At 36.2% G+C, this 20,197-nt stretch overlaps 1 protein-coding gene across 1 annotated transcript in view; it reads left to right on the top strand.

Moving 5' to 3' along the window:
• GAS2 (growth arrest specific 2) overlaps nucleotides 1-20,197 on the top strand; it is a 123,910-nt gene that overhangs the window by 61,211 nt on the left and 42,502 nt on the right. The window contains exons 5-6 of the mRNA XM_029957128.1: nucleotides 2,449-2,590; nucleotides 9,453-9,560. Coding sequence (XP_029812988.1) covers nucleotides 2,449-2,590; nucleotides 9,453-9,560 — 250 coding nt within the window. The remainder of the gene's footprint in view (nucleotides 1-2,448; nucleotides 2,591-9,452; nucleotides 9,561-20,197) is intronic.

Below are 20,197 nucleotides of genomic sequence, written 5' to 3'. Positions count from 1 at the left end.
TAAGCCAATTTAACTCCCTAATTACAAATATGAATCAGGGTGGAATTTTCTATGGAAGCCTTTCTGTAGGCAGCCTCTTCCCTAGAGGAAGGGGGAACTGAGTCAAGCATGTTCAGTTGATCCTTAGATTTCACAACTTCATAAATCCCTTCATCTTGATGCAGAAGATTACTATGAAAGAGAGAGGTCAGGAATTAAATTCATTGAACACCTTTGACAGAACAAAACATGAAGAGTCAGGGAATTGCTTCCTCTACAAGCAAGGAAGTGTATACATGTACCAAACACGTGTGATGATGTTAGTTAAAGTAACAAGCTATTAGAACAGGATAATAATCTTAAGCTTTTGCATTTAATGATCTTTTTAATATACTAGTCACTCTAAGGTAGTCGACATACCTTCTACATATTCTCTCTCTATAGATTATTTACTTTGTAGATTATCCATACCTATTTTTTTAAAATTTCCAAGCGACTTTTTCCTCTCCTTTCTGGGATGGAATCACCTGATTAAAATCTCAGAGAAAAAGCCTTATCCCTACACTAAAAAAATTTGGATTTTCTTGTCTTGCTCCTAGCTAGTTCTGTACCCTGTCTGGATCTTTATTCTTTATTCAGTAGAAATGTAAAAGTATTTACCTAGATGATCTCAAAGGTCCTTCACAACTCCCCAGTTCCAGAATTATCTTTGGTCTTCATCCTCTGGGTAAAGTGATATGCATCTAAGAAACCAAACCAATTTTAAATTTAGCCTAAGAAAAATACAATTATGGGAGATAAGAATGCTAATAACAACTACATCTCTTATTTCCTTGAACTCCTATGGCATTGATTATTTACAACACATAATTTTAATATATTGTTATTCTAAACTACTTCTCTATTTCCTCCCTATTCATTTTCTTTCACCATACCACTATACATACTTTCATTATGTTGTTTTTAAATTAAAAAAAATTTTAAATGTTTTTATTTATTGTTGGGAGAGAGTGAGAGACAGAGAGACAGACAGTATGAGCAGGGGAGGTTCAGAGAGAGGGAGATAGATACAGAATCCAAAGCAGGCTCCAGGCTCTGAGCTAGCTGTCAGCACAGAGCCTGAGGTGGGACTCAAACCCATGAACCATGAGATCATGACCTGAGCCGACATCAGATGCTTACCCAATTGAGCCACCCAGACACCCCATGATTTTAAATTTTTAAGTTTATTTCATTATTTTGAGAGACACAGAGACAGCGTGATTGAGGGAGGGGCAGAAAGCGAGAGAGAGAGAGAGAGAGAGAGAGAGAGAGAGAATATCCCAAGCAGGCCCCACACTGTGAGTACAGAACCTGGTATGGGGCTCCATCCCATGCCTGTGAGATCATGACCTGAGCCAAAAACCAAGAGTCAGACACTTAGCTGACTGAGCCACCCAGGTGCCCCTATTTTTAAATTTTGTTAAATTTTATTTTATTTTTGAGGGAGAGAGAGAGAGAGACAGCATTAGCAGGGAAGGAGCAGAGAGAGGGAGACACAGAATATGAAGCAGGCTTCAGACTCTGAGCTGTCAGCACAGATACCTACATGGGGCTTGAACTCATGAGCCATGAGATTATGACCTGAGCTGAAGTTGGACACCCAACAGACTGAGCCACTCAGGCACCCCTCCTTGTGTTGTTTATAATAGTATAACCTATGACACAGTATAACCCATAGTGCATTGTTCTGGGCTCATAGGAGGAGTACAATTAGCAGTGGCTAGGGATGTTTGTCTTGGGATTGCTATTTTCATCTTTAACAAGCTTGTGTTCAAAATAGGAATTCAATTACAGCATTAATCTCAAATCTAAAAGCTGAAGACTAAACTTTACATGCTAATTCATGTTATTGCTTCAATATATTATATGGAGTATTTTTATTCCTAATATGTCAGATGCCTATTCATGTGTGTGTATACATATCTAAACATAAATGTACATGTGTGTATCTATATCTATAGACTTGTATTTTCAAAATACACGTATCTATAGATAAATATATATAAATCAGAGATATGTGTTTTTTCCTGCTTTAAAGGATGCCAGTTTAAGAACTTACCATTTCAATGCCAGAGAAAGTTTTATTTTTTACTTAAAAAATTTTTTTTAATGTTTATTTATATTTGAGAGAGAGAGAGAGAGAGAGAGAGAGAGAGAGGGCGTGTGGGTTCACATGTAGGTCAGGGAGGGCTGAGAGAGGTAGACCCAGCATCTGAAGCAGGCTCAAGGGTCTGTGCTGACAAATTGTTGAGATCATGACCCGAGCCAAAGTCTGATGCTTACCTGACTGAGCCATCTAGGCACTCTGAAAAAGTTAGCTTTAAAAAGTAAGCAATTTGGTTTTATGCTGTTCATGATCAAACACAATGTATGGCAAGTGTATCTTTATAAGTTATGTGTGGGTATTGATCTGGTGTCTTTTAAAAGGTATGGTGTGGAACCTCCTGGGTTGATAAAATTGGAAAAAGAGATTGAACAAGAAGAAACACTTTCTGCCCCCTCTCCTTCACCTTCTCCTTCATCAAAGTCTTCTGGAAAAAAGAGTACGGGGAACTTACTGGATGATGCAGTAAGTAAAACTGGTTGGATGTCTTACCAGCACTTTGTCTTTTTTGAACTTCATCCTGTACAATTTCTTATCAGTCTAACCTTTGGAATTCAGTTTTAAGTCCTATGAAAAAGTTTGTACTCCTATAACAGTTGAAGTAGCCAATCTGAAATTCAAAACTGAGCCATTTGAAATAAAGTGTCACTTAATCGTACTGAGGAGTATCTAAAATTTTAGAATAAGTCGGCTTCCTAAAAGTTATCTTTGCAAACAGTTCAACCTTGATAGTTTTGGTTCATAGTTCTTTATTTCACAGATAAGAAGCCTGAGGCATGAGATCTTGAGGTTTGTTAAAGAAAAGATCACAAATACACCACAGAGAACATAATGGCCCTTTGCTGCCTACCTGCTAAGGGCCAGGGTCTTTCATTGTTTTTCAAGTGCTCTTGTTGTAGGAGGACACATTTCTTGTTGAAGAAGCTGAAACTAAGTCATTGAGTCACCGGTTGAGGGGAGAGGAACTTAGATTCCAGTCCGGTTTTGCTAACTGTCTGGGTTCCCCATCCCTCTACTTAGCAAAGTCCCAGAGTCACAGTCTTTGGCAGATTAGGGAATAGTTTCATTATACCCTCGTAATCACAGAAAACAGATTCCAGGGGTGACAGCAAACTGGATAAATTAAAACTCTCTGGCCACCTCTGTTGTCTGTGAAAAGTGGCTCTTGGTTATAAGAAGGGTGTTTGATGATGTGCATGCATTCATCACCCAGCACATCTATTTTGAGTGCAAATGCAGAAAGTCCTGATGCATTTTTTTCAAAACCTGGTTACCTCAGGGATGTCAGACTGAAGTATGTCTCCGACATGGGCAAAGTCCTTAGAAACTAGCACCAACCATAACACCAGTTATGTGGGCAAGGCGGGACTGGAAAGCAGTGCTGGCCCATAGCTGGGCTTCCTTCTCTAGGGTCTGAGCTGCAAAGAGCTGGGAAAATGGCTGACTGAACCATAGGTTGCAGAAAAAGAGATTGCCTTATCTTTTGCTTTTCCCCACGTGACACGATGGCCTATATTCCAGATTCAGATGAACAGAAGTGCAACAGTTTGACAGGTTGAGAATTTCCATTTCTAAAGGCAGCAAGCTTAAACTTAGCTTGTCAGGTTATCTTAGCCAATACCAGTTTAATTGAGTTTTCTTCTGTTCAATCCACACAAGAACTAATTTTTTTAATGTTTTATTTATTTTTGAGACAGAGAGAGATGGAGCGTGAGTAGGGAGGGGCAGAGAGAGAGGGAGATACAGAATCAGAAGCAGGCTTCAGGCTCTGACATAGGGCTCAACCCCACGAACATGAGATCATGACCTGAGCCACCTAGGTGCCCTAAATCCACTCAAGAATTAAAAACTAGGCAGGGCATGTTAATATAATGCTATCTAAAAGGACTTTACAATCACAGAACTGTTTTTAGGTTTGGTCGTATGCTTTGCTCACTTCTCATATTATTTCATTTTTATTGTGTAAGGAAATTAAAATATTGAACTGATAGTAGATAATGGTATATTATTTATAAATTGATGAGAACATTTATTTTTTCTCTCCCAGCTAGTCTTCTCTGACTCAACTTATTTTAGAGTAACATGTTCCTTTAGTCTTTCTTATTGAGTATTTCTCGGAGCTACTGCCCTTGGATTCTTTTCCCCTTTTTGTCTTAGCTGTGACCTCCATTACTTTCTCCAATGCATTATGGGCAGAGGTCTGACCAAGTCAATGCGTAGCCTTTTAATGAGTGAATTTCTGAACCAAATGAATTTTTTTTTTAGTTCTCAAATTATGAGACCACTTTCTGATGTTTGATACTATTTACTGTTCTTTTCTTGAAAATTTCCTCACTGAACATTACTGCTACCAGAATGATCAGCAAAAAATGCAACTGAGATTTGATTAAAATTATATAGGGGTTCCCTGTGACATTCCAGGGTAATGCCCAAACTCATTTATATGCCACATGAGCCCTGCATGTTCTGGCCCATTTTGTCTTTTGTGGACTTTTTATCCTCTGGAGTTATTCTTGCATTCTGATGTATCCATTATAAGCATGTCTGCTATTCCCAAATTTCTAAGGAAATTTTATTCCCTGTGTTTTTCCTCACTTGCTTTCCTCAGTAGTTTTGCTTACTCACCTTTTGAATTTTTATTTAAGAACTTTTTCATCTTTTTTTTTTTTTTAATTTTTATTTTTATTTTTGATACAGAAACAGAGCATGAGAGGGGGAGGGGCAGAGAGAAGGAGACACAGAATTGGAAGCAGGCTCCAGGCTCTGAGCTGGCTGTCAGCACAGAGCCTGACGCGGGGCTCGAACCCATGAACATGAGATTTGACCTGAGCCGAAGTCAGAGGCTTAACTGACTGAGCCACCCAGGCGCCCCCTTTTTCATCTTTTAAAATTCAGTTTGTATGGCCTCCTCTCTAAACTTTTGTTGGCATTTCTTATCCCAGGCAAAATGAGAAGTTAGTCTTTTTGTAATGTTTATTTATTTATTTTTGAGAAAGAGAGAGAGGGAGAGAGAGAGAGACCAAGCAGGGGAGGGGCAGAAAGAGAGGGAGACACAGAATCTGAAGCAGGCTCCAGGTTCCAAGCTGTTAGCACAGAGCCCCATGTGGGGCTCGAACCCACAAACTATGAGATCATGACCTGAGCCAAAGTCATATGCTTAATGGACTGAGCCACCCAGGCGCCTGACAAATTAGTTCTTGATGCCCCAAAGTTTTGTGTATATTTAATGAGGATGTACCTTGTTGGGCATAAACACCCTTCTTCTCTGAGTGTAAGTCTCATTCTCAGTGACAGGACCAAATTTCATTCATCTCTATCTATCCAGTGCCATGCACACTGGGTAAAATACTAATGTCAGTAATAAACATTTAAAAACGCTTCTGCCTTTTTCTATGTATGAAGAAAAGCCGTGTGTTCTGGGATGTGTGCTATTCAACGGTGCTGCAGCTTTGCAGAGGGCGGAGACGTTGCCACTCGAAGCCATTTACACGAACTCAGGAGATGCAGCCAGAAAGGTTCTTTTTTTTTCCCACCAGCTTTCCCCATGTGTGATCATCCCTCATCCTTGAGTAAAGGAGAACAGTGACAGGAGGGGAAGGTGGTGCAACAAGTATGGAAGGGACCTTGGAGAAGTTTTGTCAATATTCCGGTTGAGGAGTAGAACGGGATGGGTGCGCTCTTCAAGTTGGCCAGATGGTCCCTCCGTGGTGGTTCTCTCTACCCCAGGTTCTGTTTGCTCCACTGCAAACAAGGAAGAGGCTTTCAGAAGAGCTTTAAACCCCCTTTAACATTTACCAAATGGAGTTTGGAAACGTTAACCATCTATTTAATAAAGGGGTTTTAACTGAATGTAGGAAATGTGTCAAGTGGATATTTCTGTATTGTTGCCAGCTAGAACACTATGTTTTAAAAGTCTTGAAACCAACCTTTCTCAAATTATGTTTAATCAGACACACTGCCAGATGCCCCATGGGGAAAACAATTCCATGGTTATGTTAGTTTGAGAAATACGGCTTACTTGCCTATCTAGAGTTGGGCAGAGCGCTTTGGTGTGTCAAAGGCAGTAATGAGTTCTATAATAAGGTCTTGTTTAATCTGGATTTTCCAAACGTATTTGATCACAAGGGTCTCTTACAGTGTCCTTCATTCTGCGTTGGGGAAATTGAGTCGAAATATTCACATTCTGCTTAAGTGATAGTTTCTCATTTCTGTGTTTTATTTCAGGGACAGTGGAACAAAGACAGGAATAATCTGAGCCTCGCTAATAGTTTAAATCAGAGCTTCATATATCAAATAGATAGAGTTCCTATGGCAACTGCTTCACCGCATATAAGGCATATAGAGCCATTGGGGAGTTGAAAGCCATGAGCTGCAGAATGCATGTAGAATAGGGGTGGAAGATAGAAACTGCTCACAGAACCCCTGTGTTTAGTTAATAATATTGGATATTTTTACTCTGGAAAAGTTGTTATTTCACCAAAAATAAAAGGAAAGGAAGTAGGATAAAGAGGGAGAGCAAAAGAAGAAAAAAAGGTGGGGGGAGAGAAAAGAATAAAGAAAAAGAAAGTGAAGTTGATGTGTGCTAAGATATCTTATTCCAATGAACAGTTCCAACAGTAACTGCCAGTTTGAAACTTTCAACGGTTCCTCACATTTCCTTAGAGAAATTGTGGAAAATTGAAAAAAAATTGGTGACCCTTTATGCAGATAATTCATGCCACCTTCTTTAAGATATCATCAGAGAAACACAGTGGAGTCCATTCAGATTAATATATTCTCCAGATGTCCTGATGGAGGGACTCAGCTGGGATAGAACAGAGGGGTTAGGTTGAGTTCTCTGTTTGCCTTCCTTCATGGTGAGCACATTCCCACACAGTGAATTGAATACAGTTCTAAGAAACCATTCTTACTTTCTTCCTCTTCTTCATCTACTTCCTCAGTCTGGGGATGAGAGATAGTATAATTCTGAGTAATCAGGCTCCTCTTGAAATCCTATTTCAGCAGAAAATTGGCTGAGTTCCTGGCCAAAACCAGAACACCTGCCAGACTGACTTATCCCAAGGTAATATTAGAAGCACAGATGTCATCAGTCACTGTTGACTTAACAATATATTTCCACTACCAACAGTCTGGCCTTTTCTCTTCCATTTCTGCCCCCACCCCTCACACGATTACAAAAAAGCCCTTGATTAAAAAAAAAAAAAAAAAGCAAGTCCATTTTCAAAGCTAGGAAGACATTGGAGAAGGTCAGGTCACTTGAGAAAATGTTCCTTGTGTTTTACTTCATTTCATCCCAGTAGTTTCTTTGTTCTGTACAAGAAGGCTTCAAGGTAGAAATACTTTCCATATGTAATTGTGATTGTCTTGTCTTAGCAGAAGAGCCGCTTGGACACCAGTCTACTGTTTTGTCCAGTTACCATGTGGCAGTGAAGCTGGGCCAAATATGGCTCTCCTAGCGTTTGGGCCATGTGTTTTTATAATGCTCACTGTTTGATTTTCTTCTGGATGGCCAAAGTCCTTCTCTCTCCCTCCCTCTTTTTTACTCTCTGTCTTCTTTCTTTTCTTCCTTTCTCATGGAAGCCCTTATTTTGGTGAAAAGTTATGGTATAATTAGCAGTGGTATAAATTCAACATAATTTATATATAATTATACTATGTGTACATTATTCTAAACACATCTTAACAAACACATCTAGGAAAAGATAACACATAGAGGGACTCTGAAAACAGCCCATTTCATTGACACCACCATACCCCGGAACGTGGTTCCTCATTATGGAAGGGAATGGCACTTGTATTACTCAATTTTTGTACTTCTTTTTTTTTTTTTTTTCATATTTTGGGTTTTTTTTTTTTTTTGTTTTCTCCTACAGCACTTTATTTTTTTAATATAACACAATTTATTTTTTTAACATATGCAATTATTTTCCGTCATTTACAATACAGTAGTTACAATGATCAATTTTTGTACTTCTTGTTCATGTGTTACTCTTCCCATGGTTTTTACTTACTGGAAGGCTGATTGAAGTCAGACATTAAGTTGAGGGACTCTTTGAGTTTCTTTAATGTAAAAGTTCCCGGGGCACCTCTATGGCTCAGTAGGTTAGGTATCTGACTTTCAGTTTTGGCTCAGGTCATGATCTTACAGTTTATGAGTTCAACCCTTGCATGGGGCTCCATGCTGTCAGTGCAGAGTCTGCTTGGGGTTGTCTCTCTCTCTCTCCCTCTCTTTCTGGCCCTCCCCCACTTGTTCTCTCTCTCTCTCTCTCAAAATAAATAGAATGACAAAACTCCAGGAACCTTATTTTTGTGGTAGAAAGAATAAGGGAGGGTGGAGGGGGGGCCACGTGAAGCCCTTTAGAATCTAAATTTGTTCTATCTAGCGTCTCAAATGCAGGCTGCTCATGGCAGCCTTTCATTCTTCCGCGGTGACTGGTTCAAAACACAGGAAATTATTGTTCTGGTTTGTTTTGTTGGCTAGTTAGTTGGAGAGAGGACAGTTATGAGATACAGCATGGCAGCTTTCCAGTCAAGAAAACATAAATACAAACTTACTCCTAAAATCATGAACTATCCATTATCATCTACGAACCACAAGTACTTATAAGCGTCGTATGCACACCACTTAGATTATGTATTTTTTAAAGAGGAGGGAAATAGAGAAAATAGAGATGGACTCCGATATTCAGACATGGATTCTATAACAACATGCAAATTAGAAGATACTGCCACAGAGAGGTTTTGGGAGGTGAGGATTACTGAGGTGGGGTGAATTTCTGGGTGACTCTGGGCAAAGTAGAGATGACTTCCTAAAGGAAATCTTAGAATCCAAAATAATATGAAACAATAGGTTCATTTTTTAGAAATAATAATTTAATCCTCATTTATTTTGAAAATTGTAAAATTCATATCATTACAATTATGGTAAGGACATTTTACACTCATAACATACATTCTGTTCTTGCTTTCAATCTATTTATCTAGGCAACCGATGTACATGATCTTTTTAATTCTCCCCAGTGAGAACCTCACTCATTATTCCTCCACTGCCCAGGGATTTGCTCATCATTATCCTCCAGCATCATTATTTTTGTCATCATCCAACTTATGCCTCTGCGCAGTCACTGGCCTTCAGAAAATGCCTTCAGGGCCCGACTTTTACTTGGTTAGGCTGTAATGTGAGATCTCTGTGCTCATATCATGTCCATAGTTTGATATAGAACAAATTTAAAAACATTAATGGTTCAGGGCCTTTGAACCTGTGGAACAAATCAGTCTAAATGGAACCTGATTAAGGAAAATGAACTTGCTTGCTCTTCTCTTTCAGGTGAAGCGAATTTCTGAAGATCCTCCCTGCAAATGCCCAAGCAAATTCTGTGTGGAGAGGCTGTCCCAAGGAAGATACCGAGTGGGAGAAAAGATCCTCTTCATTAGGGTAAAGTTTTACTTTTTACGTGATATCTTGTCCTCTTTGAGAGTATTCAGGGCTTGAGTTGGGGATATGGGAGAATTATGACCTGTAGCTAAGCAAGAATTTCCCTTATGGTGTAGACAGTTGGATGTGAAGATACCAGGTATGAACATGTTTTCAAATGTATTTATTATACATAATTACTACTGAGGGCTAAATAAATAGAATGATCTTTCTCTTTTTACAAATATACAAACACACACACCAAACAGATCATAGAGATCATGTAGAATGAGAAAAAGAAAAACCAAATTCCTTTTTTGTTTGTACATTTAGTTTCAAAGGAACTAACCACCACCACCACCACTACCCCACTGACCCCCACCTCCAATTACCATGGGAAACAGAAACAATATTCTGCCCTGGTCTTCCATATTCCAAGTATGTGAAATGATCATCGTTTTGGTTCTGGTAACTCTCAAATGATTTGAACATGAATTGGGTTCAGAAGTTTGGGTAATGAACCAGAGTGAGAAGAATGAAAGCTCATTACAATGGCATGGTTAAATAGTGACTGCCATTTCTCAGTTTCCTAGGTTAGAAGAAACATGGATGTGTGCCAATGAATGTTCTGGCAGTCTCTGTCCATTTTACAATCATTTATGATCATTAACATCCATTTTACTAATGAAAAATCTGACTAGATATTCTGAGAAGTTTTAGGTTGTTAATATAGTGGTTCAAAGTAACATTTCATGCCTTTCACTTGATCTGTTTTGTTGAAAATCAAGACAATTTAATCTCAAATAAGTTTGTGACTTTTCCTAAGACCAAGGTTCCTCTCTTCAAAAATGAGATGAAAATATAGTGCTGCCATATACCTAGAAATTTGCAATTCATAAGTATTTTTCTGCCATGTTTTTTAGTCATTTTCTAAAGCACAGAAGTTATGATTCAGAGGGACTGTATTCTCTCAGTTGAATAAGTTGAAATATCTTGCTGGTTACTCTGTTTTGTAGAGCAGAATGAATGTGTACATCAAGTGCCATCAATGAAAATTCCTAATAATATTCAAAATCAGTGATGGCCCAGTATCAATTTTGTCAGTGTAAAGTTTTCTTAATTTCAAGTTTTGCCTGAAAATTATTCACATGACAAATTTTTAAGGCTGTACAGCAAGTAATTTGAAGAGTTTAATCATAATTATCCTCAAAAAAATGTTGATCATTTTATATTTTAATCTAACTTAAGGGCCATGTTTATTGATTTTTAAGAAAATTTCCAGGTAGCAATTCCTAATTTGCTTTGTAATGGCAATGAAAAAATTATAACGCTATGTGGTGACTGGAGGTTTGAGAACAAATCTGGAAGAATGGACTTGCTCATATAGACAGTTGCCTTAGTAATTGCTTATTGTTCTCTAAATCTTTTATTACAAAAATTACGTACATGTTTATTTTTGCCAAGCTGCCATCTTTTGTTTTAGTACATTAAAAAATAGTGATTTAGTATCTCTGCAAACGTATTTGCATTTTACTAGGTTGATCTTTCTCAGTTGAGACTCATGCTTTTGAGAACATTAGGCCTTAGAGCCTGGAATGAAAACATAGGGCTTCATTTACTTAAGTAATTATTGTTTTTTTATAGTGTAAGTGTTGACAAATACATGGTTAATGAATTAGATACTTTTCCCTGTAATGTAACCTAATATCTTCAGGCAAAAATATATATCACATATGTCTATTTGTGTCTGGTCTTCCATATCTAGCCAATGGTCTGAGAATTTAATACCCATATTTATAAATAACATGAACTTTTATCGTATTGGACAGATAAGGTATTTTTTGATGCTCTCTTTTTATGTTCAGAAAATGGTTTCCTTTCAGTGAAATCTTTTCATGCACTGTTTATGGAGAAGTTGAGATTTGCTTACAGAAAAAATGTTGCAGTCAAGTCCTGAAGGATAGTATTTGAATTTAACATCAGTTAACCAAGCAGAACATATTGCACACATTCAGTTTCATGCTTCTGATGTTCCAAGTGAGCCTGCGCCAAGAGGGTTAACTGGAATATGGTCATATCCGGACTGGCCCAGCAAGTTAGGGCGTCACTCAGCTATGACAAGTGCTGTAGAACAAGGTTATAATGACCTGTAGTCCTTCCCTTTCTCTTTTTTGCAATGTCCACAGGTAATTTATACTGTTTTTGTTTTTGTTTTTTTTTTACAAGTTTCACTTTAAAATTGGCCAATTTTTTTCAAATCCTTTTAAAGGGAAACTTACTACCATTGCATTTATTGGAAACTAAAACTATTTGTCAAAAAGGAAACTATCCATTAATACATATTCATTGAAATTCTTGTCCTTTAGCTTGCTAGGAGTCCATTCCCATCCTGATGGAGTCAGTTGGTTTTAAAAACACCCCTCTGCTTTCCCTTCATCTCCCATTCTATTTTGTATGGGAGCTGAAATTTCCCATGAAGAGCAGATTCACCTTTCATGACATGTTTTCTCCATATTTCTTCTTCTACACTGAATTGATGAGCTAAAAAGATCTCATTGATATGTATGCACTTTGGCTAATACTTTTTGATTTGTGGCGTAGACTGATGTTTAATTGATTGTCATTTTGCACTCACTTTTTGTAAGGAGCTGACAGTTACTACTCAAAAATACCTAGAGTATTGGTTTTCAAATGATCCATTGGTTGTTGCTGCTAACATCTTAACTTTAAGTTGCTCTAGACTCCAGGATTAAGTACTATGTGCCTAGAGTCAAAATCTCAAACACACGAGGGGAGTGATTGCTTCCCTGTCTCTGCATTGCAGTTCTGTGGTTCTTTTTTTTACACTTGTGACATGGGCATATTTGAAACTTTGCCATATCTCCTTTGAGGTTGCAAAGTATGGTCACATTTACTATGTAATATAAGTCAATGCATTTAAGCATATTCTTGTGTAAAATGTATATACAGTGAAATATACATGGCATAGTAGCATTTATCCTCTAGTGTTCTCTCCACTCAATATTTTCATATGACCATATGTATATGTCCTTTCAAAGAATAATTTAGAGTCATTTAAGTATGTTAAGACTGTTAATTTTGCATTTAAAGATAATACAATTGCCAAAATGCTGGCTTTCTACCCCTTAGAAAGTCATGAATACAAGATTCTTTTAATAAGTCTGTCCCTCATACATTTACTCTTGATCTACTCTTCTCAGCCTAAGCCAGAGTTAACAAGTTCATTGCCAACTGATTTCAAGGTTTGTGGACAACACCCAATCACTTCACCTATGTATGGTTTTATGATTATTATGTATATGGACACAACTTCTCTTTATACATTTGAAAAGATACAATAACAATAAATAAGAGTGAAATATACAAAAATGTTTGCAGATTACAGAGAAAGAGCCCAGAAGACATTTTTGGCAGAGGTAGTCTTTGCTAAGTATATGTCTTATCTGTGAATTTCTAGAAAGCAATATATGAATAGCTACTTTGCATATCTGGCTATTAATGTGTACTTACATACACACACCTGTATGCTTATGTGGGCATGTTTGTTTACACGCATATAGATCTTCATTTAAGGGTGAGGGGATTAATTTCTACCCAAATATTAAAGAACCCTTTAGTACAAGGGAGAATGTATGAGATTTTTGACTGTGTCTTTTAGGCATGCATGCTAGTAATCCCTTGTCCCTAGTCAGGATGCTCTTGTTTCTAAATGTAAAAACAATTTCTTGAAGCCAGATTTTTGCCTTACATCTTCCAATGGGTGATACTGTTTTTGAACAACTGATGGACAAGCAGCCTGAGTGCTTTCTCTCCTCCAAGGCATATCAGTTACCTTTCACTGACTTATGAAATTAAACAATGAATCTAAAAAGCTCCTTGTTGACTTCTGTGGTAACAGATGTTTGGATCTTACCATTTGGTCATGCTATATGTATGTCTGAAATACAAATATGTGGATTGGAGGCCTGAAGTTGTGATTTGAGGAGGAGAAACATACACATTTTCCATTGTTTTAATTCATTCAGTTACTTTGTTTCTACCCAGGTTTCTAGTATCAAGAAGTCAGGTGGCAGTATAAGTCAGTATAAGCTTGTAGGAAAGGTTTTCCGAAATATTTGTTAGATGCCATAAAAATATACTAGTTGATTTGTCAATCCCAGTTCAATGATCATAATATTCTATACAAATGACAATAACTTTTAAAGTGATCTCCCTGCTGGGTGCATGGTTGGCTCAGTCAATAGGGCATGCAACTCTTGATTTGGAGTCATGAATTTAAGCCCCATGTTGGGCATAGAGCTTACTTTAAAACAAAAAAGAAAGACTACAATAAAAAAAAAGTGATCTCCCACCATTGGTATCATCTGGGAGCTTGTGGGAATTGCAATTTCTTGGGCCTCACTTGAGGTGGCGGCTGGTCATCTGTGTTTTAACAAGCCATCGTGTAATTCTGATGTGTGCGAAAGCTTGAAACCTCTAATCTAAAAGATAGAACTGTATGAAGGAAGAGATTTGTTGTACAACAACACAATTAGAAATCAGTCTGATTCATGATTTCCATGATTCATGTCTGATCATGGAAAAAATATAACCATTCAGATACTAGAAATGATCACTTTGGAAACTACTATGTATCATTGTGGGGAAATACTGAAGATATAGTGTTAAGTAGAAAATAACCCAGATTTTGAAACTGTATTTACATATAAAATATCTCTCCAAAATATTTATATATTATATATATATAATATAGAAAGTATATATAGTTCTGATTAAGACTTAAAGGGAAGAGGAATAATCAAAAGGTTTTTAATTGTTGAGGGCATAGAATTATGAGTGAGCTATTTTTTTTTGTTCTGCATTTATTTCTGATGATGACATTAAAAATATGAACTCTTTAAAAGAAGAAAAGTCAGCAACCTGATATAATTGCCAATTTGAGAATAAATAAAGAGACTTCTAAAAGGCGTCCAGTTAATTAGCTCATTTTTCTGGTCTTTGGCTAAGCTTCCCATCTTCTGGAAAAGGGTACAGAGATTTATTGGAATCGTGCTGTTACTTAGATGAGGGACGACTTTGCATTTTGCTGTGAACTTGCAGCATATTGTTTCCTTGGATGAAGCTCCCACTTTTCTTAATTTTCGTTACTATTTTATACCTCCATTTTGAAAACTGACTCAAATTGTTTTGGGTTAGTGCTAGGAAACATGCAAACATCTGAATAACGTCCCTTCTCTTTGCAGATGCCATCAGGGAGCCATATACACAGTTTTCTGTCTTCTAGTCATTAAACCTTTAATCATTTGATATCCTTTCCTTTTAAGGCTCAAATTTCAGTGACATGCAAATGGTCCAATATGAAAATCTGATCTCTGCCAGTGCATGAAATAGATGTAAATGGCTCTAATGAATATACAACATCCATGACTGAACTGACTCTGTTGGCCTCTGTCTGAGCACATGGTAGATATCATTTTAACCTCTCCTCCTGGTGTGGAAACATACTGTTGCCATTCTTATTTTACAGATGAGGAAACTGAAACATGGAGGTTGAGCAACTTCCCAAATGGATAAGTTAATGAACATTAAAAGTGGCAATCACAGGCCTAACTCCCAAATTTACACTCTTTACCACAAAGCAATACGAAATTTTTTATCTGAGATTTTCTAGGATTTCCTTGAATGTTGAATATACTCTTGTGATCTATTAATTCCTACAGTGAGATATATTATGTAATAATTTCTAAAATGTTTCCGGCCATGGAAAGGTTCCCTTTCTTGCCCTTACCCGCTCCCAGAGGCTCATCCTGGGCAAGGAGGTCATGAAAACATACTTCAGGAAAGACATTATCAACTGAAGCAAATTAAAAAAATAAAATGTCACATAGAATTACATTGAAATGAAAACTGTCTACCATCTGCCAGAGTTAAAAACCCATATATATTAAAGTATTGATAAGAAATACTGTATTTATACTCATTTTTATCTTCAAGTTCCATTTGGAAATTATGATATAAGGAATGACTGGAAAATCTTTAAAGGAAAGAGGACTAAAATGTAACAAGTATCATATGTACCAGCCATTTCAGCATGTGCTTTATATACAGTGTTTCACTAGATACTCTCCACCTTGCAGCTGGTTTTGAAATTGCTTATATCTTCTTGTTACAGATGAAAATACAAAGTCTTAGAGAGTTTAAGGCCTCAGTAAGTAGTATGATAAACAGTTTGAAGTCCCAGCTCCCAAACACATAATGCATTCCTCTCAAAGCTGCCTCCCTAGGGCACGGCCTTCAAATACAACTATGTTATTCACAAGGCTGGTCCTCTAAAAAGGACCCACAGCTTTTTATAATATATTTAAGTCTCAACCACATAGTAGTGTATTCCTTATATCATTTTTACTTTAAAGATATTTGGATTGCAAAGGTAATTACAGTTGCATAATCAGTAGTGCCTACTATACAGAAAGGGTATATATAATGTGTTTGCCTGACTATATTATGATAGTGATAAAAATTATAATATTTATTAGGATTAGGTATTTACTTGTATGCCAGATGCATTCTAAATGCTTTATATAGCCTGTTTTGTTGATTAGGCAAAACAAAGAACTTTATGTATTATAAAATATATTATCTACCCTGCTATCTTTTTTCTAGAATTCAGAATTTAATTCTTCTGTATTGCTGGGAGAGTATTGTTGAATCCCCTTGCTAATTGTACATATTTTTGAAGTATATTACTATTATTTCAAGACATTTTAATACCAGGCCTTCACAGCTGGGTAAAACCATATGAGGTTCCATGCTAACGCTCTAATAATGGGTCAAGGTATTTCCGCCCACATTTTAAGAAATGGGACTACTTAAGGAGCCTAAAGAAAAAACAATGAATAATTTAGTTGGAAGTCAGCAAAAGAATTTGAAATCTTAAGGAGTTGCCTTCTTAATACTCCTTATAATTAAATAATCTCAGATCAATGGAAGGGTCAAACACCTTGTTATTGATTCTTTGTAATTTCTTATTTACCATAAAAATGCTTCAGGTTTATACCTATGTGATAAAGATCAATTCACTGTAACAAACCCAGCAAAAGAGGCATAAGAGCTCGGTTACTATAGCAACCCAACCCGGCAGCATCTTCTGGGACTAGCTCTAAGGGAAGGTCCAATGATAGCGAGGGATATTAGTTTCTTTTCTGCTCTTATGACACATATTGATTTACTGTGAGTAAAAAGTAGCATGGTTCCAATTGCATACCTTTCCTGGTGATGAAAAATGGGCTGTTGCGTAAAAAATGCAAAGGAGTTTTAAACAAGTGGCAGGGAAAATAAAACTTTCATTTATCTTAGTGGAAACATTGCACAAACAGCCATTACTCAGCAGCTGAATGTTGCAAATTCATTTTTTTGAGTAACATGAATATAAACCCTGCATCTCATTTGGCAATTTATGGGAGCAGTGATTATGATTTCAGAACTATCTAATGGCTTATATACATTTCTATGAAAAAATATGGCCATATTTGCCTCCGATAGATGTAAAATCTCAGGCGGCATTTATAGTGCTCTAATCCATGGTGAGAGAAACAGGGCTGTTATTAGAAGAGGAATATTTTCAAATCAGGTCCTTTTCTTTGCCTGACTGCCTCAAAACTGAATGCCAATTCAGGAGAAGCAAGCAACAGCATTTGAAATGTATTCAAATACTTTAATTTCAGATTTTAAATTATTTTTTATAATAGTTTTGTTCCATTAAAAAACACTTTCATTTGTAATTTATTCATGTTCAGTGAGGCTGGGCTAATAACATGGATATAATTTACACTTTGGTAACACATCTAAGGACTTTGCAAATGTTACTAAGTCCTCTTCGCCTCTTTTTTTTTTTCTGAGAAAAACTTAGATCTTGGACGAATGCAAAATGCTGTAAAATTTTAGCTGATAAAGTACTATCTTTCTGAGATTTATCTTTTGAGTCTGAAAACCTTTAAATATGGAGAAATTGAAAGTTGACTTTGTCTAAGATTGCACCCAATACTATATTTGACACCACTTTTGAAAACAAGAGGAAGAATGCAGTTTGAATCTCTTAAAGGAATGGAAAGATCAGGTAACATATCAGGAGAGTTCTTTCTGTTCTTATTGGAGAATTCACTTCCTATTCTATTGAATTGTTAACAGGTATATCAAGTGTGAAGAACAATGAATGAATGAGAACTCAAAACCAAATATCCCTTTTCCCTGAGAATTTGTCACTATTGCTCACTTAACATTGAGAAGAATTTTAAGGATTCTATTTTCAGCTGACCTGAGAAGCATTTTTATTCATCTCCAAATAGATTAGCAGGATTTACCATATTGTACGATACACATGACTCTATTTCACTTTCAATCATTTTCTTTTGCCATTACACTGCATCTAAATAAATGAACAATTTTTCTCAATAGCCACAAATCAAATTTATTTAAACTTACAGAAGCATTGGAAAGTTAAATGGCTTAATTGAAGAAAAGCACAGGTCCTATGATCTGCATTTTCAATTTCTGCATTGCTACAGCCTTCCTGCCATTAAGATAAATTTGCATGTGTGTGTGGTGTATGTCCATGTCTTATATAGTAATATGTGTGTATGTGTGTATATACACACATGCATGTGTGTATATGTATATGTAATGAAAAAGCACAATATTAGAGTAAAATTAGTTCACTAATTTGGCATTTCCATTGTTAAAAAGTTCTGAAGTTGATTAATCTGTGCCTAATATTCCTAGTCAAGGATTTTGGTAGAAAAAAAGGAACCTTATATTTTTGTTTATATTTCTTTACATATACTATTTAACACTTGCTGAATGTGTTCATGTGTCTATGCTTTTCTAAGAACTTTTGTTGGATTCTTTTATTTAGCCCTCACAACTGTTTGAGATAGGCACTGTTATTATCTCTGCTTTAATAGTAAGGAAACCAAATATTAGTGAGTTAGTTACTTGCCAGAAGTCACATGGCTTTAAGACTCAACCTTTCTTGGAAGTCAACATATCTGATTTCAGGGATGTGGTTTTAACTATACATTATTCATTCTATTTCAGACCATCTAGTCTTTTGGCAAATCACCTTGTGAGTCTTGCTGCTCAGCCTTTCAGCACCCATTAAGATGTGACCCATACTTAAAGTGTAGTTCATACTTTGCTTGTCCTTCGTTGGTGTGCTCTGACAAATGGAATTGAATGGCTAATCCCTGTTGGAGTGTCAGACGAGAAGAGTACCCAGGAAACAGAGAATCTTATAAAACAATAACACTCTTTCCCTGTAAAAAAAAAAAAAATCGGAAAAACCAGCCAGAATAGTTTTCACATTGTTCAATATATTCATTGATTTTCTTTTCAATATATGGACCACATTTGAAAAGTCTTCCAGCAGTAAAAGTTTATTCTGGAAACTAATATTTTCAAGTTACGATAATTACAGTTACTGCAATTACCTATTTCCAATTTTATTTTATGCAGTTAAGATGAAATCCCTTGAATCTGATTATATATGAAAGGATTTTCTGTACATGCTGTGGTGGAGTATGGATGTGACATTGTCTTTTATACTTTTTTATACTTTTATGAAAGGATCTAAATTAGATGTAGGACAAAATGCAACCTGGACATTTTTGGCATAGCAGTCAATGATTTGGGAAGCAAGTTTCCTCAAAATGGATGTCAAGTGATTTTTAAATAACATTTTTTCTTAACTGTTTTTCTTTTGGTACTTAATGGGGGTAGAGTATATCTTAGCTTTATCTGATTTGTGAAATACATTCACTTATATACTGTCTCCTTTTATTTTCATTACTACTCTGTAAGATAAATCAGTGTGGTTGTTAATTTACGTATCTTACTGAGGAGAAAACTGCAGATAATAGAGATTTAACAACTTTCCCAAGGTAATCCATCTAGCAAGGGGTTGATCTAGGGTTAAGTCATATTATGGTTTTTATATATTAAATTCCATATATTTTAAGTTTCATGCAATAAAATATCCCTTTGAAGTTTTTTTTTTTTTTTACCTTAACATAAATTAAAACACTTAGTTGTTCACTGTGTTTTTGATTAAGGATCATTGGCCTTGCTTGCAAAGTAGACATTTCATAGTAATGAGATTGTAAAGTTTATAAGCTTTTTATCTTCCTTCCATTTGTCATCATCCCAACAAGAACATTTCTTGGTTTATGTGTCCTATGCTGATATAAATGTGAATGACTTTTAGTGATTAAAATATCAGTGATTTATTTTGCAAAAGGGAAAGAAACAATTATGCACAATGTGTCATGTTCTTGAATTATTGATGAGTCTTCCAGAAGCCAAAGAACAAACCAGTGACATATCTGTCATTGTAAATTGTACATAATTAGGGGCGCCTGGTTGGCTTGGTCAGTAAGCATGCAACTCTTAATCCCATGGTTGTGAGTTCAAATCCCACATTGGGCATGGGACCTACTTAAAAATAAATAAATAAATAAATAAATAAATAAATAAATAAATAGATAGATAGATAGTACATAATTATCCCATGGGCTCAAATTGCATAAACAGATTGTAGCAAGATTCATGAAGAAACACAGTTTGCAAATGTGGCCATCCTGTGT

The sequence above is a fragment of the Suricata suricatta genome, chromosome 11 (genome assembly GCF_006229205.1).
Source record: "Suricata suricatta isolate VVHF042 chromosome 11, meerkat_22Aug2017_6uvM2_HiC, whole genome shotgun sequence".
Lineage (NCBI taxonomy): Eukaryota > Metazoa > Chordata > Mammalia > Carnivora > Herpestidae > Suricata > Suricata suricatta.
This window is presented reverse-complemented; position numbering and strand designations above follow the sequence as displayed.